The sequence below is a fragment of the Neolamprologus multifasciatus genome, chromosome 19 (assembly GCF_963576455.1).
Source record: "Neolamprologus multifasciatus chromosome 19, fNeoMul1.2, whole genome shotgun sequence".
Classification (NCBI taxonomy): domain Eukaryota; kingdom Metazoa; phylum Chordata; class Actinopteri; order Cichliformes; family Cichlidae; genus Neolamprologus; species Neolamprologus multifasciatus.
Window position 1 is genome coordinate 505,912 of NC_140457.1, and position 27,360 is coordinate 533,271.

The 27,360-nt window shown below is 49.7% G+C and overlaps 2 protein-coding genes across 11 annotated transcripts; one reads left to right on the top strand and one right to left on the bottom strand.

Annotated features, from left to right (window-relative positions):
• On the top strand, nt 1-18,154 carry gpr68 (G protein-coupled receptor 68). Of its 8 annotated transcripts, none has more exons than XM_085144375.1 (7): nt 1-5,382; nt 5,727-7,922; nt 8,023-8,172; nt 8,910-9,043; nt 9,139-9,361; nt 9,748-9,928; nt 10,010-18,154. In XM_085144375.1, the coding sequence occupies exons 2-7, from the start codon at nt 7,821-7,823 to the stop codon at nt 10,432-10,434; spliced, it is 1,215 nt and encodes a 404-aa protein (XP_085000501.1). In that variant the 5' UTR covers nt 1-5,382; nt 5,727-7,820; the 3' UTR covers nt 10,435-18,154. The 8 variants fall into 8 exon arrangements, 7 of the variants coding, with proteins under 7 accessions (XP_085000501.1, XP_085000506.1, XP_085000507.1 ...); XM_085144380.1 differs by having other exon boundaries at nt 7,698-7,922; XM_085144381.1 differs by having other exon boundaries at nt 1-5,240; nt 7,698-7,922.
• dglucy (D-glutamate cyclase) lies at nt 13,602-26,517 on the bottom strand. 3 transcript variants are annotated; one of them, XM_085144370.1, is made up of 15 exons: nt 26,226-26,517; nt 24,638-25,059; nt 24,026-24,179; nt 23,415-23,501; nt 22,995-23,148; nt 22,426-22,576; nt 21,922-22,044; nt 21,626-21,847; nt 21,051-21,168; nt 20,716-20,858; nt 20,502-20,601; nt 19,923-20,071; nt 19,694-19,813; nt 19,135-19,295; nt 13,602-18,770 (listed from the first exon to the last, which is right to left on the bottom strand). In XM_085144370.1, exons 2-15 carry the CDS (start codon nt 24,753-24,755, stop codon nt 18,612-18,614), a joined length of 1,959 nt encoding a protein of 652 aa, XP_085000496.1. In that variant the 5' UTR covers nt 24,756-25,059; nt 26,226-26,517; the 3' UTR covers nt 13,602-18,611. The 3 variants fall into 3 exon arrangements, with proteins under 3 accessions (XP_085000496.1, XP_085000498.1, XP_085000497.1); XM_085144372.1 differs by having other exon boundaries at nt 24,974-25,059; nt 26,226-26,516; XM_085144371.1 differs by lacking the exon at nt 26,226-26,517 and having other exon boundaries at nt 24,638-26,218.
• Nucleotides 26,518-27,360: the final 843 nt, after the last annotated feature.

Consider the following 27,360-nt stretch of genomic DNA (forward strand, 5'->3'; position numbering starts at 1 on the left):
GAGCCCGAGGACGGCTCCGGGCAGCAGAGCGAGCTCTGAGAAGCTCCGAGCGCCTCGGGGACTCGAGCACGAGCGTGGGGAGATGAACACTCGTCACTTGTGATGTTTGAATGTTCAGCTTTAACCTGACGGGTCGAAGCAGCTGAAGATACAAATCTGGACCAATCAGATCACAGCTGCTCTGACCTGTGATGTCACTCAGACGCAGCAGCTGCAGCTATGGCAGACATTTATCCATCAGTGGGACGAATTGATCGCTGGTCCTGATCAGTATTAATACTTAAAGCGTCTCCATGGAGACCACAGAGTCCACATCGATCGCTGTCTCCGTCCTCGCGCTGATTCGTTCACAGCCGGCGTGTTTATCAGGTTTCAGGTGTGAGTGAGGAAGCTGAGGTCTGTTACCACGGTAACCATCTCAGAGTCTGCACTATGAGCCGGGTAACGTGAGGGTTAACTCTGAGTTTCCTGTACCAGGAAGGTGTATCACCATGGTAACTGATGGTGTAGCCCTCACCTGCTCCATCAGATTCTCCTTCCTGCCGCCGTAACAGGAACTTCATGCGATTTTCACTCAGCGCGGCTAACACACACACTCTCTCTGCTGTCGCACGTCCATCTGCACAATGTCACTCTGTCCTTTATAAAACCTGTCCACTCCGCTGTCGGGACATTTATCCATGTTTGTGATTGGTCAGAGGGTGGCAGCCCAGCCCCCGCTTCATAGTGGACTGAGGAGGAGAGGAGGACAAGTGTCAGCAAGGGGCAGCCAATAACAAAGGAGGAAAGCTGATAAAGAGATAAAGTGCGAGGAAGTCCAATCACCAAAATAAAACAGGAAATAACATCACAGAATTAATTCCTTTTGATTGTTAATGAAACAGGTAATGGTTTAATCAGTGATCAGTTTATGATTCATTAATGATGCTGCTGTTATATTCAAACTCAGGCAGGATCACGGCGGTCATCCTCATTAGGTTTGATCTGTGAGTTTTGTGATTCGAGTCTGAACCGTCTGATTCAGAAACAGCAGGAGAGGAGCAGGTGGGTTGCAAAGCAGCTTGCAGCTGTGGGTGGACTGAAGCAGCTTTACTAGAAGGAGTTCTGAGTGTTCCTAACAGGATGTGTGGCTGCTCCTCCTCTGAGCTTCATGAAAACTTGGAACAAAAAAACAATATCCATCCATCCTCCTCTAGCTTATCCGGGGGAACACCAAGGCGTTCCCAGGCCAGCCGAGAGCTGTAATCTCTCCAGCGTGTCCTGGGACATGCCCGGAACACCTCGCCCAGGAGGCATCCTTGTCAGATGATGTCAGAACCACCTCAGCTGGCTCCTTTCGATGTGGAGCAGCAGCGGCTCTACTCTGAGCCCCTCCCGGATGGCTGAACCTCTCACCCTATCTCTAAGGAACAGGCCAGCCACCCTCCGGAGGAAGCTCATTTCCACCGCTGAACAAAAAAACCTTTATTTTGAAATTTCAAACCTTTTATTTTGAAGTGTTTCAGCTTTGATGGCTGACACAACCCTGGTGACTCGTAGAGAAAAAGGAGATTTGTTCCCAGTGAGAAGCCAGTGGGGTTGCTGTACCTGAGGCTGTTGTATCTGTCGACGCACTGAAGCACAGCAGGGTGTGATTTTGAGCTGCGACCAGCTGAGTTTGTGTTTCCTCGTGAGGCTGCATTCCACTCACCCAGAAAAAGATTTAGTATGTCAGAAACAGCCAAAAATATCACATCCTCCCTCTTCTGTATACAGTCTGTGGTTTCTGAGTAAGATTAACCGGGATGATTTTAAGAGTCTGACTTCACCGTCTTCTGGATTTCTGTGAGACTTTAATGTGTTTAACTCGGGATTAACTTTTTAAACGGGCTCAGACTCCACATTAACCATTTAACCTCATTCTTAATAGTTCATGTGCAGACCGACGTCCAGCATGGGAACAGCTGTGCTTCGTGGCGAGCAGTCGTGTCACAGCAGCTTCACATGAATCAGAGATCCCGTGAAGCGAGCAGCACTGGAGGCGCATCGGTGTGCGCTCACACGCTGCTGTGCGCTCACACGCCGCTGTGCGCTCACACGCCGCTGTGCGCTGACAGAACTTCTCACGATGGGCTAAAGCAAACACAAACATCCTGTGATTTGGAGGAAGTGTGTTTATGTCACCGTTATTAGCCGTCCTGTTTATTATGCATCGTTAACGTGCTTATTTTACAAACCCGTCTCAGCCAATCAGAGCCGACGAGGATGAGCTCTGCGGCACAGCACACTGAGGATGAAGCAAACACTGACAGGACCCTCGCTGGGGTCTAATTTACCACTTCCTGCTGCTGCCATGGTTACCACCATCAGGTGACTGATCACAGAGTCATCTGTTACCATGGTGATCTCGGCGTGGATGTGTTCCTGCAGTTTTAACCCCGAGTCGGTCCTCGTGAAGCTCTCGGGTCAAACGGTTCGTCTCTGACACGCTGAGCCTCCTGGCGAGGGTTTGAATTTGAGTTGGTGACCAATCAGAGCAGTGTGTGTGGCGGGAAACCGTCAGCTGTCTGTGAGCTGAGAGGAAAAACCCGCGTATCGGACGGCCTTCTCAGTGTTCGGATGGAGCATGCAGGATGGCGTGTGTCTGAAAGCGTGGCTCGGCTCTTCGGGAATGTTGTGCACATCCGGCTGTTCCCTAATCTGACTGATTTAAACCGGAGAGGACGGATGCAGCGAGATGATAGCCGTGGTTTCAGAGTGCGGCCTGCTGTGGCTCTAAATGCTTTGCAGCGTGTTATTAAGGAGTCGCTGCAAAGACGCCGCCATGCCAAAGCTAACAGATATAGTTAGAGGTTACGCTGACTGTCACCGTCGCTCCATTTAGACGCTCGCTCCGACCAGCACAAAAACAAGTCTTCCTTCACACGATGTGACCTTCAGCGCGGCGAGGAAACCCGGCCTCTGCTGCACACGAGACATAAAAACATGGCTTCATATGGAGGGATAAACCTGAGACATGGAGGCTGACAACAAGCTGCACGCCTACAGCTCCTGCACTCATAGGCAGATGTGCACACGTGTTTCATGGCATTATTTGAAAGGACTGAGTGCTTCATGTCACACTGACCCTGTGTTTTCACTGATGCTGTGCTTGACTGAGGTGTGCTGTCACTGCGGTGCATGGGGCACAGCAGCCCATCTCTGCAGGTTTGGAGGGTCTGTACGTAAAACCTCTGCTAGACACAACACAGTGAGCTGTGTCAAAGTCACCCACACTGGAGGAGGAACATCTGTACTCCTACAAACAACAACAAGCAGAGGAACGAGCAACGAAAACTGAAGGCAGACCGACTGAGTGACGGTCGCTGACTGAGGCGACCACCTCTGTCACGACTTTGAAAAACAAACGGGCACAAAGCGGAGCGCTGCTGAGAGCAGGATTATACTGGCTGAAGAAGAGCAGTCGAATCCACCAGGACAATGAAGCAACTTTCCATCTAGAACATCGGAGACGAAGAAGTCAGGACTCAGCTGGTTTCTGTAGTTTAAAGAGCGGCTGGCACACGACTGACAGCACAGAGGAGACAGAACCACAGCGAGTCCAGCAGGGAACAGGGAAGTTTGTGTGGATTCCATCTGAATCCGGGCTTCACGACAGGAAGCTGCATCTGTTCTCAGTCCTGAAGGCAGTGGGGCATTTCTACCACCCTGGAAACGCCGTCTCGCCTCTGCTCGCACAAACACCTTTTTCCTCTTTTTCTGAACCAGCTTCTGTTCTGGGTTCAAAACAACCTGAGCTCTGTTTTCCAAAGAGTGCGTCACTCGACCTGCAACACGTTAACCAGGGAGAACTTCACAGGCTTACTTTCATCTATGCGCCGTTCATGTCATCATAGCATGAAGCAGGACTGACGTGTTTCTTAACCATTAGAGATTTCACACAGCGACAGAGCCTGAGAACTGAGGAAGTATGAGCGGCCACACGGAGCGCCTGGATTAGCTCATCAATCAGATTTTATCAAACATTCGCAGAAACGTATCGAAACACATCGCCCTTCTTAGCGTAGTGGTAAGACCACACAGCTTTGGAGTGGAAGTTGCAAAACAGGTGGATGATGATCCTTTAATGAGGAGCTCTTGAGTCAGTGTCGCTGAGCTTTTTATTAAACTCATTTGGACAGAAAAGTCCCACATCTACATTAACACGTGCATTAGCATTAGCACATCTGCATTAACATGTGCATTAGCATTAGCACATCTGCATTAACACGTGCATTAGCACATCTGCATTAACACGTGCATTAGCATTAGCACATCTGCATTAACACGTGCATTAGCATATCTGCATTAACACGTGCATTAGCACATCTGCATTAACACGTGCATTAGCATTAGCACATCTGCATTAACACGTGCATTAGCATTAGCACATCTGCATTAACACGTGCATTAGCATTAGCACATCTGCATCAACACGTGCATTAGCATTAGCACATCTGCATTAACACGTGCATTAGCATTAGCACATCTGCATTAACACGTGCATTAGCACATCTGCATTAACATGTGCATTAGCACATCTGCATTAACACGTGCATTAGCATTAGCACATCTGCATCAACACGTGCATTAGCATTAGCACATCTGCATCAACACGTGGGCCGTTGGTTTCTTGAGTATTTTGACACATCGTCGTGGGTGGATGTGAAACATGGAAACGCTGTCCCATCACAGTTACAGAAGAAAAGCTGACGTTTGGCACAAAGCCCTGCGGCGTGCAGGGGAAACCCGGTGTTGCTCATGTTTCCCGATATGGAGAAATTCAGATTTGAGAGGTGGGGGTCGGGCGGAGGTTTCAGGATGTGCCTGACGAGGTGAGAGAGGAGACTTTAAGGGGCCTCAGCACCCGGACGGCCTAAAACGCTGCAGCCATCACCGTCACATCCTGGGCCTCTGGAGACAGCGATCGTATTTGTGTTTGACTGGCTCTACTGCGTGTTAATAAACCTGTCTTTGACAGCAGCCTCTCCTCACCCCCTCTGTTTATGTCTGAGGGTGGGAGGAGTCTCCCTTCAAGTCCACTTCCTCCTGCCGGCTGATACGCACGCTCAAATATCTGAGCACCCGGTGCCGCAGTTATTACTGAGGCTGTAGGATGGAGAGGTTGTAGCACCACCGAGGGTGAGACCGACGACAGAGGGGTGGTGGTGCGCTTTTAGTGTGACGAAAGACACCAGCCGTGGGTGTGTGGATGTCTGCAGGTTAGTGTGAGGCTGTGGTCAGCGTTTGTAAAGCTTTGTTATAGTAGAGTCAGTGTAAGAGCACCAGTGTTACCATTGTTGTTGGTCACAGCAGGAGACAGACAGCAGCCAGAGAAACCAGAGGAAGTCTTTCTCAATGCAGGTAGTTTACTGCGTAAAACTCGCGTGTCACAACCAGCGGCCTCACTGCTGCTGTGTGTGTGTCTGTGTGTGTGTGTGTGTGTGTGAGAGAGAGAGAGTGTGTGAATCTGTGTGTGTGTGTGTGAGTCTGTGTTTGTACACAAGTAGCTGTTCAGAGATCTGTGTGAGGACCAACAGTCGTGTTTGTTTGAGACTCAAAATGTGGTTTTAGCGTCAGAGTTCTGTTTAAAGTAAGCAGCTCGGAGGGTAATAACAATTAGATGTCCTCACCAAGATATGAAAACAAGTGTGTGTGTGTGTGTGTGTGTGTGTGTGTGTGTGTGTGTGTGTGTGTGTGACCAGCAGACATGTTCAGGCTGATGAAGTTGGTCAGTGTGAACACATGAAGGATTCGGAGCGAGTCCACTGCAGCGAGCAGCAGATCCTGGGATTCGTCTGTAAGAACATATCGTGGTTGTTGTGATGCTGCGCGGCTCTGTTGTTGGTCGTTTGTCAGCGGTGGCTCGGGGCTGATGTCTCTGCTGGTGTTTCAGACTCCAGCACAGCAGACACATCTCACAGGTGTCACGACGTGAAGCACAAAGGATTTTGGGCAGTTTGGGCTGATCTCAGGTGTTCAGCACGTTTGCTCCACAGGGGAGGAGCCTAAAAGCTGAAAGCTGGGTCGCTGTGTGTCTGAGCTGCACAGATTTCATCTCACTGTAAGTCGCTGCTTTGTGAAAGGATTTTAAATGTGTGGTGTGAGGACGTGCAGAGATCTGAGAGGACGACCGAGCAGTTCAGGTTTGTCTCATCAAACTCGTCTTTCTTTAGGACAGTCAAAGATCCTTGTTACGATTTTCTGACTGCGGTCGTTCCAATGAAGCCGTGAGGCCTGTGTTCACGTTAGCGTACGAACCCAGGACAGAGAAAACATGCTGAGAAAAGTTTTCCCAGCACCACACGAGCTTTAAATAAAGATCATACATGTGAAACAGCATCCGTATGTTTTTAGATTTAACACCGGCCCACACCTGCAGGCAGTCCCCCGCCAACCTCATGTCATGAGTGGGAAGTCTGAGAACCCACGCAGACACAGAGAGAGAGGATTCAAACTAGGAACCACGTCACTGTGAGACGTCAGCGCTAACCGCAGAGAAACAGGCTGCTTTTACTCTGAGACGTGCCGCACCACAACAGGAAGTCGCTGCTGGGGCGAAGGGCTGAACACGTGAAGACAGTAGAAAGGTTCACTCCTAAGAAGCCTCAGGTCAGCGTTGGGCTGATCACGGCGAGCTGCAAAGAGGCGACGGCGAGCACAGGTGGAGGGGAGCCCATATGGAAAAGATATTTATAAATCTTATAAAGTTTGTGTCTGTCTTGTGTGAAAGTTGTATGAAAAGCAAACAAGAGTGAAAACAGATATAAAATTATATAATGAAACTTGTTTTCTATACTTACTAAAAAAATATATGAAAGTAATGAGAAAGTGGCCACTTTCATGAGTAAATCATATGTTTTTACTATTTCTTTTCCATACGGGAGAGAACAGCTGACAGTCTGAGCATCTCTGAAGAGCTGCAGGACAGTTTGAACGTCTCTGTCCCAAATTACAGATGCTGCTTGAGGCCGAGGAAGGAAACGTTTCAGACGCTGAAAATATTCATTTCAAACAGCTGCAGAAAAACAGAGGATGCAACTTTAAAAATGAGAAAATGTTGGTTTGAGATGATGACCCAGAAACATGTCTTCATATCTGTGCACAGATTACTTGTTTCAGCGTTAGATAAAACAGCAAAAGATACAAACAGGAAGTTCCCAGAGCAACGTGCTCGTCGTCCGATCCTCTCACTGTCAGAGGAGCAGCACTGAGCGCGCTCACAGAAATGCTTCAGAAAGTCTCGTCAGTCAGCACGGGCTGGCGTTTTAAATCCTCGGCTGCATGCTGCACATTTCCAGGTGCCCTGCAGGAGCGCATCAGCGCTGTGGCTGCAAACTGAGGACTGCAGAGCTGCTCAGTGTCTCCACCTGCTGGATTTCAAACCTGCGCTCAGCCTGTAACCAAGCGAGCTGTCAGGTTCGGACAGGAAGTCAATCTCTTTCAGCCTGAGGGCTGCACCTCAGAGGGTTAGCGTGCGTGTGGATGGCGTGGGTTCGCTGGGGCGACCTCTAAAGGAACCGCTGAAGGACGACCTGAGAAAATGTCTGTGGGATTAACGTCACACATTCAATTTAAAGACAGAAACGAGACCGTATTTACTTCTTTAACCTCTCTCTGCTCACCTGCAGGGGGGTGTGTCTAATCTGGACTAAGCTACACTGTCTCCTCTTCCACAGAGCGAACCGTCCAATCAGAGGCCCGGTGAGACGAGAGCGTGTTAATCCACCGCACAGAGCGCCGAGCAGCACGCGTGCTCTGGACAGATGAACGAGTCAGGGTGAAACAGTGTGAGCGGCAGCATGATGGCGATCAACAAGTCTGAAGAAGACATGAGCAACTGCAGCATCGACCATCAGATCCACCAGCACGTGTTCTCCTGCGTCTACATCCTGGTGCTCATGGTGAGTGATGGAAGTGTCTTTGCTTTTAGGAAGTGTTTCCCGAGCGCTGATAAACGGGGCTCCAGGATGTGCTGCATGGTGAATGATCTTGTGTTTGCAGGTTGGCGTTCCTGCCAACGTGTACTCGCTGTACCACGCTGCCCTTCAGCTGAAGCAGAGGAACGAGCTGGGAGTTTACCTGATGAACCTCACTGTGTCTGACCTGCTGTACCTGGCGTCTCTGCCTTTCTGGCTCCAGTACTTCTTTCAGGTAACGCAGAGACGTCCTCTCCGCTCGCTCTTCCCTCGGCGCTTCACGGTGTGTCTGAGGCGCTCTGGTTTCAAAGTGTCGGTGTCATACAGACAGTTAGCACAGCACCGTGGTGCAGCCCGCCACAGTGGAAGGCTGTGGTTGGAGCTCGACTTCAGCTTCAGTGCCGTTAAAAGTGCCACGAGCTGCAGTTCCTCTAGGATCCACCGGGGGCTCCAGCAGGGAGACTCCCACTGTAAAACTTTCCTGCAGAAATAAACATGTTTACATCCTGATGCACAAACTGTTTGGTCCGTAGATCATTTCCTCCTTTATAACAGCTGTACGAGGGAGGATGTCTGTAACTCACATTAAGGCTTAAAGTTTGCATTTTAGGGGCGTGGCCTCTCTGAGTGACAGGTGGGTGCTGACACAGGTGGCTGTAGATGCTAGCTGTCTGCTAGCTTCACCTGAACTGGACCGTGTTTGTGCTGTTGGAGCCTTTTGGTCATTTTTAATGACATCATGTGACCAATAACATGGCTGCTGTGACGTCACCGTGCTAACAGATCTCTCTAACGTCGTCCCGCTAACAGCGTCCTGCTAACAGCGTCACGTGACCTGTGGCCGTGTTAAAGCTCTGCTTGGACTAAGTTGGTGTTAGGTGGAGGTGAACTGGGCCATTATTAGCAGTCTGTGGAGTTCCTCCACCTGCCTGTCTTATTTGATCCTCCTTCAGTCTGCTGTTGCTGTTTCAGGACGATGATTGGCGTCACCGAGAGTGGCTGTGCCAGATGTGTGGTTTCCTGCTGTACGAGAACATCTACATCAGCATCGGCTTCCTGTGCTGCATCAGTCTGGATCGCTACCTGGCTGTGGTCCATCCTTTGAGGTAAGACTCTCCCGTCGTTCGTCCTTCGTGGCCGAGATCAGGATGTCTTTGGGTTTATGAAGAAGTAAAATCGCCGCGACGCGTTCTGCCCGCAGGTTCACGGCTCTGCGCTCCATGAAAGCAGCGTCCGCCATCAGCGCCATCATCTGGCTGAAGGAGATCGCGGTGGGCGTGTTTTTCTTTCACCATAAGGAGCTCAGCCAAGATCCCAATAACCACTCGCTGTGCTTCGAGCACTACCCCATGAAGTCGTGGGAACGTCCAATCAACTACTACCGCATCAGCGTCGGCTTCATGTTCCCGCTCGCCATTCTGTTGGTACGGTAACGGCTTTACACGCTCTTTGTATGTTTCAGGGTTTCTGCGTCGGTCTTAAAGAAGTGCAGAGACCGAGAGCTGGTTGTGGTCACGCGTCTCCGGGCTCAGAGTCCGCCGGGTTAATCCCACATCGTCATGATGTTCTCAGTTATTTCATATTTGTAGTCCAACATTTCCAGCTGCTCACACATGTGATGATCTCGGTTATTCAAACGCTTCCTTTTCTCGATGTCGTGTTTTTAACTCTTCACTGTGAGAATAAATGTTCATGTTTTTCTGACGAGTCCGCGGCGCTGGTGTAAAGTATAAATCCCTGAAAAGTCAAACACCGTAAACGTAGACGAGTTCCTGATTCTCCTGTAACCACGGCGCCTTGTTTTTGTTAGATCAGCTACCTGTGGGTCCTGCGCGCGGTGGGCCGGAGCGCGGGAACGCAGCCGGATCAGAAGACGAGGATCAGGCAGTTAGTCAGCAGCACCATCCTCATCTTCCTCGTCTGCTTCTCGCCCTACCACGTCTTCCTGCTGGTGCGCACGCTGCTGGAGGAGGAGTGCAGCTTCATCGAAGGTACCGTTTCACCCGCAGGAAGCCGTCCGATACATAAAGATGGCGCCGTATTGCTGTGGTGACACGGTTCTTGTTTTTCAGCCATATTTAACTACTACCACCTGTCCCTGCTGCTCACCACCCTGAACTGCGTGGCCGACCCCGTCCTCTACTGCTTCGTCAGCGAAAGCGCCCGCCGCGGCCTCTACAGAGTCGTCTTCAGACCCGTCGCCAGGATACTCTGCTGCTGCTGTCGCCGTGGCAATGCCAGTCCCGCCAGTCCGGCTAACGACTCCCACGAGGTCGCCACGGACGAGAACAACGGCCAGCCGAACGTGACGCTGCTCACGCACAGCAATACGCTGAACAACGGCCAAACGGACGCCGCCTGCAGAAACACGAGTTTAATCACACGGATGCGCGAAGAAAGCATCAAAGCACGAGTCGCAGAGAAGAACACGACCTTGGAAATGTGTGTGACGGAGAAACAAAACCCCGACAGGACGGAGGCACGTGGGCAGAAATGAAACGATCAGCACGCCTCTGGGCACCAATGACCCGCCTGCACGACGAGGGCGCGCTGTGCGCCGCGGGGGCGTGTCTGTGCTGATGCAACAGCCTGAGGGAGGTCAGGGTGGATGTGAGGTCTGCAGTCTGAAAGCCCCGTTACCCTCTGTGGTGTCTGACTCTGACAGTCACGGCATCACTTCTAATAAGACTCCATCATGTCAGACACACTCGCGTCTAATAACTCGCCTGAAAGGCTGCGTGTGACAGCGACGAGGTTCCCGTCAAACAGTGAAACAGGAAGCAGACGTGGAAGAAATAAACCGAACGCTTTCACCGCGGCGCCGGAACAAACAACAGGATTTCCTGCACTTTGATTTTCATCAATGAATTTAAGTTTGACACAAGCTGACGCGTCAAAAAGCTTCTGTTACCCTGATCTGAAGCTCATCTTCTCGTGACCTCCTGTGGAGTTCAGAGTTCAGTCCTCTGTGTTTTTTGGGTTTGTGTTCTATGAATTTGCTGTTCTGTGACTTTATCTCAGTCTCACTGCTTTTACGCCCGAGCCTTGAGATCCAGGCGAGCCGAGGTCACCGGGAGTGTTTCCTGCGATCTGTGTCGGGTCAGTGAGCGCAGCTGCTGCAGCGAGCAGGGCCGTGAGTCCCCCGAGGACCTGCTCCAACCTTGTTTCATATTTGACTTTGTTATTATTCTTAGTTTTAAGTTTCACTTTGGTTCAAGAACCAGAAGCAAACAGATCCTTTCAGGACACCTTGTGTCATGTGCGAGCCCTCGTGGTGTCGAGGACGCCTCACAGGTGTCTTAGATTCAAACACAAACTTGTGTTGTTTTGGAAATAACAGCTAAACAAAGAGAAGTCCTGCTGTCCGCGGCTTCTCTGAAACAGCTGTTTGCATGTTGATCCACGTGCTGCACGACCTGACGCAGTCCGCCTAACTATGACATCACACTGATCACGGGTCAGTGTTAAAAACATGTAGGACCAACATGGCTGCACCCACCTTACTGACAATGAAAGGTCAGGGGGCGGGATCTAAACGCAGCAGCGGCGCTGAGCGCTGGGACGAGGTGCACGAGAAGGTGACCGTGAGCGGGCGATTAGCCAAATTTCAGTCAGTAACTTTTATTCTGGACGCGTTTGGCTGGCGTGCAGCAGACAGACCGTCTGTGAAACACGACTCACAGTTTCCTCTTCATTTGACTTTTAAAAAGAAAACTGTTAGTTTACACACACAGACACACACACACACAGACACACACACACAGACAGACACACACACCGGTCACAGCATCTTCATAGCCTCCCTTTGAGCCCGTTTCAGCTCTCTAACGCTGAGGACAGAGACTCACTCTGCATGGAAATGCCTCCAAGTCTGAACATGTACAAAGTGAGAATCTGTGGCTGTAACATGAAAGAGAATATTTTTATAAAGCTTTAAACTGAGGTCTAAACAGAAACAGTGTGTGTGTGTCTGTGTGTGTCTGTGTGTGTGTGTGTCTGTGTGTCTGTGTGTGTCTGTGTGTACATATGCATGTGTATTCAGGCCTGTGGTGAGTGATGCAGCTTCCTGACACTCTGACATGGAATCGATCTAAACATTAACTTGTTACAATGTAACATATGAACACATCTCAGTGAATAACCAATCACAGCCACAGAATCCCCCGTTTTCTCAGTTTGAGTCTTTTGCCTTTCACATCAGTTACCATGACGCCAATCACCCTCCTGAAACCAACCCCCCACCCCCCCCCCACACACACACGTAGATATGTCAGTTATGTTTGCAAAAAAAAAAAGGGGGGGGGGGATAGAACATTAGATATAATATATACATTAGGTGAATGTGCAGTAGCAGCATTTCTGCAGCGAGCAGGTGAATTCTGTACATCAAGTGAATAAATAAGAATAAACGATCTGAACATATTTAACATTAAAGGAATTTGAAATGTATTTATCATGTTAGACACAGTCTGGAAGAGAGTCTCAGTCACTTATGGATGATGTGAGAGGGTGTGTGTGTGTGTGTGTGTGTGTAGGTGTGTGTGTGTGTAGGTGTGTGTGTGTGTCTGTGTGTGTGTGTGTGTAGGTGTGTGTGTGTGTGTGTAGGTGTGTGTGTGTGTAGGTGTGTGTGTGTGTGTGTGTCTGTGTGTGTGTGTGTGTAGGTGTGTGTGTGTGTGTAGGTGTGTGTGTGTGTAGGTGTGTGTGTGTGTGTGTGTCTGTGTGTGTGTGTGTGTAGGTGTGTGTGTGTGTGTGTAGGTGTGTGTGTGTGTAGGTGTGTGTGTGTGTGTGTGTCTGTGTGTGTGTGTGTGTGTGTGTAGGTGTGTGTGTGTGTGTAGGTGTGTGTGTGTGTAGGTGTGTGTGTGTGTGTGTGTGTCTGTGTGTGTGTGTGTGTAGGTGTGTGTGTAGGTGTGTGTGTGTGTGTAGGTGTGTGTGTAGGTGTGTGTGTGTGTGTAGGTGTGTGTGTGTGTGTGTGTGTCTGTGTGTGTGTCTGTGTGTAGGTGTGTGTGTGTGTCTGTGTGTGTGTCTGTGTGTGTGTCTGTGTGTCTGTGTGTGTGTCTGTGTGTGTGTGTAGGTGTGTGTAGGTGTGTGTGTCTGTGTGTAGGTGTGTGTGTCTGTGTGTGTGTGTGTGTCTGTGTGTGTGTGTGTGTGTGTGTGTGTGTGTGTGTGTGTAGGTGTGTGTGTGTGTAGGTGTGTGTGTGTGTGTGTAGGTGCGTGTGTCTGTGTGTGTCTGTGTGTCTGTGTGTGTGTGTGTGTGTGTGTAGGTGTGTGTGTGTGTGTGTGTGTGTAGGTGTGTGTGTCTGTGTGTGTGTGTAGGTGTGTGTGTCTGTGTGTGTGTGTGTGTCTGTGTGTCTGTGTGTGTGTAGGTGTGTGTGTCTGTGTGTGTGTGTGTGTGTGTGTCTGTGTGTGTCTGTGTGTGTGTGTGTAGGTGTGTGTGTGTGTAGGTGTGTGTAGGTGTGTGTGTGTGTGTGTGTAGGTGTGTGTGTGTGTGTGTGTGTGTGTGTGTAGGTGTGTGTGTGTGTGTGTGTGTGTAGGTGTGTGTGTCTGTGTGTGTGTGTGTGTCTGTGTGTGTGTGTGTGTCTGTGTGTGTCTGTGTGTGTGTGTGTAGGTGTGTGTGTGTGTAGGTGTGTGTGTGTGTGTGTGTAGGTGTGTGTGTGTGTAGGTGTGTGTGTGTGTGTGTGTCTGTGTGTTTGTCTGTGTGTCTGTGTGTGTGTGTGTGTCTGTGTGTGTGTGTGTGTGTGTGTGTGTCTGTGTGTGTGTGTGTGTGTGTGTGTAGGTGTGTGTGTGTGTGTGTGTGTGTGTGTAGGTGTGTGTGTGTGTAGGTGCGTGTGTGTAGGTGTGTGTGTGTGTAGGTGTGTGTGTGTGTGTGTGTGTGTGTGTAGGTGGGGGTAGCAGCTCCCCCTGAGTCTCTGTCCGTGCCTGGATGATGAGGAAGCTTCTACCTGATTGCAGAAGTTGGAACAGTTTGTTGCTCAACAGTAATAAAGCTGAACTATTAAAACACAGCAGTGACATTTACAGCTCGGCTCAGGACAAACGGGTCCACAGACGCACTCAAAGGTCCTTCCATAGTTTAGAGACTGCAGCCTCTGTTTGGTTTTCAGTCTAGAATGAGGAACCAACGGGTCTGTGTCAGAGGCCCTCGGTGACCTGCACGACTCGAGTCTGAGAGCTCGTGCACAGACGGACAAACAGGTCACGAGTGACAGGACATCGTCAGCAGCCTCGCAGCAGCATTTTGGAGCGTTCACAGGCCATCTGAAGACGACTTACCGAGGCCGCAGCACGAAACAAAGGCATCGAAAAGCACTTCTCATTCCAGCCTGGACGTCGTTGTAAATGCAACACCTACATTTCTGACAAGTGAGAGACGATTAGCAGCCATCCAGATGTTTTTGGCATCAGTACCACAGGACATCATCTGCAGCAGTGAGATGCCTGTAAAGATGCTGGAGATGTGTTTGTGTGATAGTAAATACAGTGCAGGACAAAGTGACGGAGGTGGAGGAGGGCCACAGATTCATCATGACTAATGATTGGATGCAGAGTAAACACAGTGAGTGGGGAGGAAACCCCGTCTGAGTCCTAAACCAGTCTGCGGTCAGGTACCTGAAACGCTGCACGCGACAGCCTGATGAAACGAGACGAGTGTGTCAGCGACACGTCTTTGTTTACATGTTTCTGTGATCCATCAAAAGCATTTCATATGTTTCCAAATAAATGAAATATGCACACAGAGTCAGGATCTACAGTCTCTGCTTCTTCATCGCTGCAGCTCTTTGTGGCCACAAAGAGCAAAGCTCAAATACAACGCTGTGAGCAGCTGATCAGCTGCTCACAGCGTTGTATTTGAGCTTTGCTGTGATGCTTAGTTAGTGTCCAAACATGTCAATGATACTCCGAGGTCCACGGAGCAGATCAACCAATCTTATCTGAGTATGAGGACAGAAAGACGAGGGCGGTGTCTGTCGAGGCCTACCCCTCACAGGTCAGAGGGCGTGTCTTCCTGCCTGTGACCTGTGACCCTCTCTGGCCACCTGATGGAGCAGACTCAAGCTGGGAATATGAGCCTCTGAAACCAGCTCCTGCTACAGAGGTAATAAGAGGCACTGAAGCGTCTTTACAGGATTCACCAGCTGTGAGACTGACAGGACTTCTTCTTCTGTGGTGGACTCGAGGATGCACTTATCCATGAAGGTGAAGGTGTCCTCTGTCATCTGCTGGGTTGGTGAAACATGAAGCTCATGTCCTCTGCAGTCTTAATAACACACAGGGGCCTGATTATCTGAGAGCTTGCATGTGAGGAGCAGGATTTTGAATTCTGGATTTAACATGAAGCCAAACAGGAGAAATCTGCTCCTTCTAGTCCCTCATGAATCTCTCCATAAACTGCAGTTAGTTCAAAATACAGCTGCTCGTGTTGTTTCCAGAATTACATCCACTGCACATATAACAGCTGTTCTTAAACAGCTGCATTGGCTTCCAGTTCACCTCCGTGTCAGATCCTGCTTCTTACTTTCAAAGCGCTTCATAACCTCGCTCCTCCATATTTATCTGATCTCCATACGTACTCGCCCCTCGTTCTGTCTGTTCCACTCTCGCCTGACTATCCTGGGACTCAGAGCCTTTAGTTGTTCTGCCCGAGACTTTGGATGCTCTTCCACCAGATCTCCGGACCACAAACTCTCTACTTTTAAATCACAGCTGATTCTGTCTTAGTCCATTTTTACTTTGCTCAGCTTTGAGGCTTGTTTTGTTTTGTTTTGTCTAAATCTTATTTTGCAATGTTTATTATATTTTATTGCTGCTATTGTTCTTGTGCTATTGTAAGGTGACCATGAATAACATGAGAGCGCCTATAAATAACATGTATTATTATTATTATTGTTATTATAGAACAATAACACTGAACCCAGTGGAACTCTGTAGTTAACCTCAGTGTGTGAAGACGACTCATTTACATGAACAAACTGGAGAGTGCAGGAAAGCTTCCTTCATAAAGACGACACAAACTCACACCTGAGTGGTGAGTACAGATACATCGCTGCTTCAACACATACAGGACAGACTTGTCAATCACAAGCTAGCCCCGCCCTAATCCCCCCATTCTGACTCCAACACGACCATCATGTCCAAAGGGAACTTCCTGTTTTATTCAGCCAGACCTGAGAGCAGCGACTGAGCCCATAAACTCATCAGGAATCGGCCCACTGGGCTCATTTCTCTCAGACTTCTATCTAATCAGACGTCAGAGGAGTCGCCCCCTGCTGGACATTAGAGAGAATGCAGGTAAGAAGCCTTTCTTCAGCCTGCAGTCTGACCAATCAGCTCTGTGATGTGTGGCGTGACCTCTCATGGAAAATCTTGTGTGCTCGGTGCGTGGACACTAAGAGGATCCCTGCTTTTCACAGGCGCCTGCAGCTCCTGGGGAGCATTAATGATCCAAGCTTATCTCTGTAAGCTGATTAAAGCACCTCATTAAGACGTGTCAGTCAGCCTGCTTACAGGTCTGATTCCTTCTTTACCTTCTCTTCTCATCAGCCACTGAAAAACGCCTCGCCACACTCGTCATTATCTGGCTTTGAGGTCCGCCTCTCCTCCTGTGCTGTGGTGAGTTGAACAATCAGCACGTGGCTGCAGAAATGCAGCTGCTCGAACACTAAACACGACCACGAGGCCGCTCAGCCGTCACCGTCACTGCAGGCCCGGACAGATCCCCGTGTGCTCGTCCCGGTTGCAGAGGCCTCCGCAGTGGTGATTACAACTGTTCTCACCCAACAGGTGAAACACAGCTGCCACACAGGTACGTCACAGGCCCCAAAAGGTTTTTACCTACATCCGATATAGTGATGTCATCATGTTGCCTAGCAACAGAATAAAACGACCTGTTTTTTCCTTGTGAAGCATCGTGTTGTTTCCATTTCAGAGCCAGCAGCACGAACAGGCCACGGCGTGGACACGTGACTATTAATAACACGTGGACCCAAAGGACGCAGCGCTGCCGGCGTTCTGACGCAGACGCCAGGATGTGTTGGACTTGTGTGACCCGGGCAGCGCATTTTCCTCTGAGTGCGTTTAAAGGTGACTTCTGTAATCACGCAGCGCAGCGCTCCATCCTCCTCCACCTTCACCATTTCCCCTCCATCACGTCAGCACGCCTCGCCTGCAGCTTTCTGCACATTTACAGAATCCAACATCCCGCCTCCAGTGGAGACGATCATGAGCTTTGCTCTGACGCGTCACATGAAATGAACTTTCTACAGTCACAGCCTGAAAATAAAAACACAATAGAAGCAGAGGTGAATCGCCAGGTGGTAACCCCTGAACGCCTCGTGCATCATATTAGAAACAGACAGTTTCTGTCTGCATCATCAGAGCGATTCTGTTTCCTCGAAAACCTAAAGAAACAGAAAAATAACATTTTAAGGAAAAAACTGCAGATGTAGCAAATCTGACAATAAAATTCTGATATGTAGTTTTTATATTTGGAAAAGTAAAAAAAAACAGCGAAAAAGAAATGATTTTATTTTGAATAAACTGTTTTCATGCACATTTATTAGTGCTTTGCTTGCAGCGTGCTGAGGTAAACAGGCAGTAACTGTTTGATAAAGGTCTGTCACGTTTAGTCCTGAGTGTTCCTGCAGCACGGCTCATGTCTGTGTAGAAGAAGCTGTAGGGTGGAGGTGTGACGGTGTTTGGATCATTACACGACAGCGCTGACACAGACAACAGGCTGCTCCGCCCATCTCCACCCCCTTTGAGAAAACCTTCTGATTGGCTGATCAGCAGGTATGTAGATGTCAGCATGTCTGCTCTCTGGGGCGTCATACGTGTCCCTGCGTTGGATAAGTAGATTCAAACAAAAATGCTTTTCTTACTTTCAATTCAAATTAAATCTCTTCATCGAGTATCAGAGAATAAGAAACATCTCAGCGTCGCTCTGTTTCCAGTTTAGCACGTTACTAACAGCCAGAAAAGACGGACTCAGTGTTTTTAAGGCTGATGGAGCTCCGGTAAGTTTGGACAAACTCCAACCTACGGAGGAAAATCTGCAAATCATCCAAGAAAGAATCAAAAAAGGTAAAAGAAAGCTGTTTAACGCCAGATTTCTTTTATTCATATCTCATTTCTACAAAACATAAATCATCTTCAGCTCATTTACTGACAAACAAACACAGAGAGGACGATTTTAGCCTGCAGTTCCCCCAGCATCCAGCAGAGGCAGCAGTGAGTCGGTCCCATAGACTCCCAGGTAAAACGAAACCTGCTCGCAGCCTGATGCACAAACTGTTTTGTCTCTAGAGACAATTTTCTCCCTCGTAACACCAGGTTAACTTGTACTAACTCATTATTATTATTATCATTATTAAGCTTTAAAATTTGCATTAATGGGGGCGTGGCCTCTGACAGGTGAGACACATTTCAGCTGCTTCCCTCAGCTCTGCACCTCGAGGTGGACGTCCTTCCAGCTGCAGGAGCACAAACAGTTAACGTGGCCTGAGGCGCTTCCAGAACAAACTGATTTGTGGGGCATGGGCGGAGCCTATCACAGCCTCGACCCAAACATGTTCCCTCATCATCCTCATCAACGATGATGAGTGCTGCAATAAAATCTGTACATCTGCTCACACGGTACAAGCAGCGCTGCATCTCGCGGGGGGGGGGTCACTCTGCTGATTAAAACGTGCCGCGCCCGCCTCGTGTCGCTTCCAGCAGTCTGGTGATCATGTCAGAGTGGGTGGGGTGAAAGGTCAGGCCATCCACCTCCATGGCCAGGTGACCAGTTTTCCCGCTTCGGATCCCAAACCGGACCAGAGTGGAGAGGAAGGACTCCTCCTGGGTTTAGGGAGAGATGAGATCGTCCGCCATCATTAACTACAGTTTATTTAATCAAGTCACGTTAGCTTCACGTTAGCGTCACGTTAGCTTCACGTTAGCTTCTCGTTAGCGTCACGTTAGCGTCACGTTAGCGTCACGTTAGCTTCACGTTAGCGTCACGTTAGCTTCTCGTTAGCTTCTCGTTAGCTTCTCGTTAGCGTCACGTTAGCATCACGTTAGCGTCACGTTAGCGTCACGTTAGCTTCACGTTAGCTTCTCGTTAGCTTCCTGCTGTGAATATTTACAGGCACAGAGGCTCCAGATGAGGCTGTGGGGACACATTTGGTGCTTGTTAATGAGTTATTAAGCATTTGTGTGTTACCTTTTCCACAGACGGCAGGTTAGTGGTCCAGTCCTGCAGCTGCTCCGTGGAGGTCACAGGTTCCAGTCCCAGCCCCTTCCTCAGGTAGCGCAGGTGTGCTGGGCAGGTGTGGAGCAGGTAGAGCCCGCAGGCCACAGCGTAGCCTCCCCAGTTAGACACGCCTGCAGGAGCACGGGAGGAGGTCAGAGAAGATGGAGCACAGGGTTAGTTAGCTCACACCAGCTGATCGCTCAGCCTGCATACGCCTGCTGCTGGCTCCGCCCTCCTCTGCTGTTACTGAAGCTGTTGTGTCTGTCAGTGTTTGGACAGCAGCGCTGTGACCAACTGTCCAAACCTTCTACCTTCTTTTGCTGATGCAGCTTTCGTAGCTGTTCTTCAAAGAGGAAGAACAGCTGAAACGGTCACAGCAGCTCAGTGTTGGTGCAGGAAGTCACACCAGGTTAAGATGGCGGACGAGGTCACAGCGAGCTGACTGATGTTCTCATTTACAGCATCCATCAGTGCTGCCACAGTGAGCAGCATGATGCTGCGACAGCTGCTGTGTTCGCAGAGGCCGTACCTGCGGTGACGGCGTGGTCTGCAGGAACCTCACAGGCGATCAGACCGCCTTTAGGCATCAGGCTCTGCACCTTCTCCTTCACCTTCCCCATCCCCAGCTCGTTCCCGCCATCACCGATTCCTGCACACACGCACACACAGACACACAAATCGTTCAGTCTCCTGTGAGTCGTGATTGGCTGCTGGATTTATCACAGAGTGTAATGATCAGATGGTGGGAGGGTTCCCGCCTGTGGTGCCGATTCCAGGTATGTGCTTGGCAGCGATGAACAGGTCGTCCACGGGATCCACCAGATGTTTGATGTTCACTGCTCTCATGTTGTAGTAGTTCCCATCTGCGGCGCGTCCGCTGCGCTCTATCGCCACCAGGTGGTCGAATCTGGTAACGAGCATCAGTGTCACATTAGAACCTGCAGCCGTACCTGTGCAGGTGTGAATAACAGTTAAAGAACAGTCTGTGCTCGTTTCCTGTTGTTTGGGCTCACGTGTGACTGATGATTCACAAACCTGCCGAACACTCAGAGATGCTTTTTATTTGTTTTGGAGGTTTTCTGCATTATGATGACATCATCGTAATGTTAGACGTGTCCTTTTGCTTTCGTCACAGCACTCCTGCTGCACACACTGCATGTCGTTATTTTATTTTATTTTTATTTTATTTCACGTGTGTTTGGACTCGCTGCAGAGGGTGGAGCAGGTCTGTGACGGAGAGCTGCTGATCTCTGAACTGGACTTTTTCCCATCATGCACAGCTCAGCTGGACCAACAAATCCAGCCTATCTGTGAAGGTGCCTCACACGCCAGCTCACCTGGGCTTGTTAGGGTCTCCATGGTGACACAGGAAGTGCCGCGCAGCGTCTGGACCACCGTCTTCAAAAGTGACCAATGGGATAGCAGCCTTCAGGACTCCTGAGGGTGACATCACAGCAGTTTCTTGCACTTTATTTTGAAAGTCACATTTTATTTTCTCATTCTGAACATTTCTAAATTAAATTCATCCCAGAGCAGAATTAAAACTCTCACCTGTCCTCACTGCTTCATCGATGATGGCGCGGTTCATCTCCAGCGCCCGGCGATCCGTCACCATGGTCACCTGTTTCCCCAGAGACAGCAGCATGGTTGCCATGGCAATTGCTCCTGGTGGGCCGTCGGTTTCATCGGGAGGGCTGAAGAGGAGACGCAAATGCTGAGGATCACCTGCGTTACTCGTGACCTCTCCCCCATCACAGACTGTAAACAAATGATGGAGGCAGCTTCTGACGCCACCGCCATCATTTGTTTACAGTCTGATATAATCCGATGTTGAACTTCCTGGTCACACAGAACCAGGAAGCAGCGCTGTGTGTGTGTGTGTGTACCTGTGCATGTAGTGTGTTGGGAAGCCCGTTGTTATGGCAACAGAGGAGGAATGGGATAGAGCCAGACAGGAGCGCAGGAGTTCATCCTGAACGAATAAAGCTCTGATGCCTCGCTCACCTGCAGACGCACAGACACAAACGTTCAAACAAAGAAGAACAGGAAGCGGCGACCCGACAGGTGCTGCTCAGACGGGCAGGTAGGAGGACGACCACATGAAACTCTGAGGAGCTCTGGCTGCAGGTGAAAGGACAACGTTCAGTCTGCAGGTAAACCCAAAAACTGTCCCTTCATCAAACACGCTGCAGGTGTAGCAGCCTCTGTGATGCACAAGAATAAAAAGCAGCACCACCCGTATGACAGTAAAGGAGCTTCATATGTCTGCGCGCGGCCGTGGACGCCATGCACAGGTGTGGCAGACGGTGAGGACAGCTGGTTTTTATGGTCTGTTTGTTTTTCTGCAGAATAAACTTGAGTCATGGACTCAGCTGAAGCACCTGAGGAGCTTCATCAGGCTCCACCTGCTCCATCATCAGCTCAGTTATTCGCTCCTAAAAAAGCATCCCGGCCGTTCTACCTGGATCTTCTCCGATCATCACCTCCAGCTGTCTGATCTTCGCCGCCATCCCCTGAGAGACCAGGCTGTACAGCAAGGGATTCTGGGACACCTGGAAGCACAGGGGGGTCAGCTCAGGATGGGATTTGGCCGCAGTGGGCGGAGTTATGGTGGAGGTAGGCGAGTCAGGAATGTCGGTGAGGAACATGCAGCCGGGCGAGTGGCTGAAGGCCAGCGGAGGCTCTGAAAGAGACAAACTGTTCAGGTCCTCTGCAGGCTGTGATGTAAGCACAGTATTAGCCAATCAGAGTGCTCACTGCTGCTGAGGATCGCCTCGATCGCGGTCACGCCACACGCCCAAAAGACTGTGATATCACCAGGCTGCAGCTCCACCGCATCACCATAATCCGGCCTGGACAGGTCCTGGATGCCGAGGAGAGCTACACACACACACAGACACACAGACACACACACACACACACACACACACACACACACTGTATAAAAAAGATGGCCACAGTCATCTCGACATTTTGAAGCCTCATCATCTGAGTTTTGTTCAGATTAGCTGAGGTGAAGCTAGCAGCTACAGCCACCTGTCAGTCACAGAGGCCACGCCCCTAATAATTCAGCCTAAACTGTTGTTCTGAAGAGACCTCAGAGGTCAAACAGTTTGTGTATCATCCTGTAAACATGTAAGGTTTTAACATGGAGGCTGACTCACTGCTGCCTCTGCTGGCTGTTAGAGGAGCTGCAGGTGTGTGTGTGTGTGTGTGTGTGTGTGTGTGTGTGTGTGTGTGTGTGTGTGTGTGTGTGTGTACCTGGATCTCCTATGTGTACAGGAGCTCCATGTGCCAGTGGGTTGAGATGAGTGACTCTCACTGCTGCATCCAACAGAGCGGCTGGGACGGGACGCATCGTGACCACCAGAGGGCAGCTGAACGCTCCTGCAGGAACACAGGGAACTGCAGTCTGCGCACACACACACACACACACACACACACACACACACACACACTGATGAGCTGGTGGAGAAGCGTGATTCCAAATGTGCACTGTCACATGACCGCGCTCTACGCTCCTCTTTCCGAGCTCGTGTTTAGCGACAGAATGACACAAACGCTGCTGGTGGGCGTGGCTACTCCCACTTCCCTTCTACCCCTCGGACACTTTACGAGTGTGTCACAGTGAACGTGAAATAATTCAGGAAGTCGACTGGACCTGAGAGCATAAATGAAGACTGAGAAAACACGACTGGTCATAAAATCACTGATGATGATCCAACCAAAACATCTGCTCGACCGACTGATCCTGTCACTGCACCCACGGTGCTTCAGCCGGAGCTGCACAGCCCGCTGTCAGCGGCCCAGCGCGGCCCAGCGCGGCGTACCCTGTACATGCTGACGTTCCTGCCCTGCTCCACGTTCCTGACGGGGACTCCGGCTTCTTTCAGTCGGCCCTCGAAGCCAAAGCTGCAGCCCAGATAGAAACACACCATGTCTGACCACGACCCGGGACGCTCCGCCTGCTGCTCGGGTGGAGACCTGCGAGGCAGAGGGAGGCTGATCACTGACTGTTACGCTACAGGAACCAACAGGTGAGGCAGGAAGCAGCAGCTCGTGTTTGTGCACGGAGGAGCTGGTGTAGAGTAATTCCTGGGACACAAGCTAAAAGCACGTTTAGATTTCAGGGCGGATCCTTCCGGAGACGTCGCTGTGCTTTAACCAGAGCCCATTTCAACAGTAAGTTATTATCAGGACGCAGTCACGGCTGAGGCTCAATGATTACCTCGACTCGTGTTCAACATTACCTGAGTGCGTCACTGTACGTCTGCAGGCTGGAGACGGTTTTCACCAGCCGACCATCCTCATACACGCAGTACTGCGAGATGTCCGTCCTACAAGAAACACAAGCAGGAAACGATCAGGAAAAATAAACAGACACAGTCGGAAAGCTCCGCCCTTCGTTGGAGTCAGATGGGTATAAGGCAGAAAAATAAAACACTGTGAGCCTTCAGGCTTTGGGTCGATGCACCCGTGGTGTCACAGCACCTGCCGGCCCGCCCACTGTCCTCTCAGGCTGAGCGAGTCTCTTCCTGCTCGCTCCTCTCAGTTTGCAGAACAGAAGTTCAATCATTCATCACTTCAGGATCAAACACCTTCTTCTTTGTTCCAGCTTTTCTGAATCAAATTCAAAATGAGCAGATTTTATAACGTGATGTGATGAAGTGTGATGTGCTTGTTGTCTGAGTGAACTCTGCTCTCGCCTCACAGGCGAGCGCTCAAAGGTTACTGCGAGGAGGAGGAGCTTTGTGCTGCGTGGAGAACGATGTGAATGGACTCGTCTGCGATTTAAAATCATCGGCTCACAGAACCAAACGTAAACCTTCTGCAGCACGTCTGAGAGGACAGGAAGTCCTACCTGATGTCAGCGTGCTGAGCCAGAGGCGGACAGGAAGTCTCTCCTGACTGGCTGCGATAAAGGAGTGGCAGGGGGGCGGGGTTACTGCGACAGAAGGCATGGAAGTCATCGGCGAGCTGGTTTGGCAGGACGACCACATTAGCCTGCTGGTATCCTGAAAAACACACACGTTACAACAGAGAGAAACCAAGAAGCCCTGACCCTCCGCGCAGCTCTGCAGGATGACATCATCACGTTCCAGAGCTCGTGGTCACCGGTTCCCGCTGAGGGCAGGAACCAGTACGTCGACACCTCCACCCTCGCTCCCAGCTCCATCTGCACCGCACCAGCTCCAGCCTCCACACCAACCTGTCCATCAATCTGCTCAAACTCGTCAACATGACCCCTAAGACACCTGATCGTCTCCGCTGAAGGCAGAAAATCCTCGCCAACCCGGAGCGAGCACTCCACCCTTTTTCAGACTCGGAGCAGCCGTTTCTCATTCCTGCTGCTTCACCCTCGGATGGAAAGCAGCAGAAATTTCACCTCTAAGCCGCCCCGAGTCTGTCCTAAGTCTGTCCTAAGTCTGTCCTAAGTCTGTCCTAAGCCTGTCCAGTTCAGATGATCTCTTACCGTTGGCTAATCCTGTTGTGGTCTTTATTCTGGGGTCTTTCTGCCGGATTAACAGCCTCAGATTAGCAGGACTCAGATTATTTAAATGTTCCGACTTCATCATCTCACACACAAACATGTCAGTGAGCTGCTTCCTGTTTATCGGTCACGGAGCAGGAGGTGAAAGGCCCGAGAGAACAATGAGCTGCTCTTATCTGCTTCCCCACAGTTAATGTTTGAGCGAGCAGCAGTCGATGAAGTTAATCTTTGAAACGCTCCAGACTTTAAACCCCACTCACTCTTTCCCTCGCTGCTCTCCTCCATCAGTGTTTTCTTTTGTGTGTGTGGGTGTATCACCTGTGTCCATGGCAGAGGTACAGACACCCCTGAGGTATCTGACGGCGCATCGAGCAGCTCTCACTGCAGACAGCATGCTTCTTCACCTAAACGTTAAAAAATGTCATGAGTAACCTGAGGAATAGGCGAGCTGTCTGATTGGTTAATGAAATATAATCTGTGGTAACACTTTGTGTACTTAGATTCAGACGCTTATTTATGTGATACTTCCTAAACTGTCGGGACAGCAGAACGTTGGTGTAGATGAAGCTGAGAGCAGGTGAGGATTCATCAGGGTGACCCACTCTGCTCGCTCCCACTCATCTCCAACCATCACAGCAGGTCTCACTGCCTCCTTTAAACCTCCTCTGGCTCTCATACTGCTCTCCTTCTCGTCTCCTCCCTGCCTGCACTCACGTCCTTGCAGATGTTCCTACCTGACGCCACCTGTCCATCACCACTGCAAACAGGAAGTGGCTCAGAGACCACCTGACAGTAAAGTTCAGGCTACACTGATCCGATACTTTGCACAAAAACAAAACTATTATATATCAAATTATACCTTCATGATGAACACAAGACATCACACTATTATTCCTCTTGTTTAATTATGAAGAATTATCTTACAAGGAAAAACTAAACCTGAAAAGTCAATACACACATATTAAACTCTTCAATTAACATTGAAAATAATTTTACAGCGGAGAAACGTTTTGTTAACACCCCAGGAAGGGGTCGGGGTCCAGGGAGGGGTGAGGGTCCAGGGAGGGGTGAGGGTCCAGGGAGGGGTCAGGGTCCAGGAAGGGGTCAGGGTCCAGGGAGGGGTCAGGGTCCAGGAAGGGGTCAGAGTCCAGGGAGGGGTCAGGGTCCAGGGAGGGGTCAGGGCTAGGGTTAGGGTCAGGGAAGGCTGGACGCTTTCAGTGGGAGAAACATTTCGTCATCATCAGGTTTCGACTTTATAAACAGAACTTGTGCTCAGCGGCTGACACTAGCACCCCTGACTCACAGCGGGCTGTGAGGTCAGTTTATGATCAATGATATGCAAACTGTGATTGATCATTGATCGGCTATGACAGTGATCTTTGATCTGTCTGTATAAGGTTGGAAACCTGCAGTCAGCTGAGACTGAAGAAGTCAGCTGGACGAGTTTCTCTGTACACTACATTAAACATAGAAACTTCTATTTTAACATGGAAATCTCCGCTCGGAGGGAGCACAGCTGACCGTTGAGCTAACGGTCCTAAAGTCCCTCCGACAGTGTGATTAAACTCACGGTGTGACGGTTTATCCGCGGAGTGTCGGGCTCGGTGATGACAGCTCCACAGGCTAACAGCTGCTAGCAGCTGCTAACAGCTAAGTCCAGGGGCTGCAGCCTTCGAGGGCTCATTACGTCACAGCGAGGCGACGAAGGTTACTTCAGTGCGTCTGCGTCCTCAGTTTCCCGGATTTCAAGGACGTTGGCTGTGTCCCGATTCAGGGTCTGCAGCCTCAACGGTCCTCAAGAGCCGTACTCAAAGACCGCTGAGGCCGGAAGTGCGAGGCTTGTGAAATGGGCGGTCTAGCCTCCGTCGCGCTGCCCAGGTTGCCTAGCAACCATGATAGCTGGAAACGTGTGGTTGACAGAAATGAAGGAGAACATATTTTGTTCGTTTTTTTTGTTTCTACACGAGCTTTGTGTGATTTAATAAGTATCTGAGGCTGAGACCACAGGACTGTAAACATGATTGTTGGGCTTCATTTCTGTACTGAACAGTCATATAAGATTAGCTAGTAAATAACAATTAATGTTGTTCATGAGACTAAAGTCAGTGTAAATATGAGATGGCCAATATTATAGTTATTATATTAATCATTATTAGTTATTACAGCAGTGAGTTTGAACTCTCAAATCAAATCACTTCTATTGTCACATCATGTGCAGGTGCACTGGTACATGTGAGTGACTCTGTGTCAAACACTGAGCTTCAGTAAAGATTCAAGTTGCAGCTTTTATATGTCCTATCACCTTAAATCTTCACTCAAAGACACTCAAGTATCTGTGACAGTGTGTATACAGATGTATCATATATAAGAGACAAATGTTGTTCCTTCAGTATGTTGGCATCATTACTAAATTTGGCTCATTGCTGACATACATGTGTAAAAAGCAAATGTACGAGCTGTGATAACTGTGTCTGATAGAATGAAGAGTAGACTGATATATGAAATATTCCTTTATTGGGTGAGAAAATCAGACCATGTCATAACTGCTTTAAGTCATACAGAATAGATATCAGAGCCTTAAACAGGCTGACTTCTGCTAAATGGGTCAAACTGGGCAGAAAGTCTACAAACACATAACATCCTTATAGAATATGATGTAACACTATAGATCAACTTAGCTCAGAATATATAAAGCATATAAACAA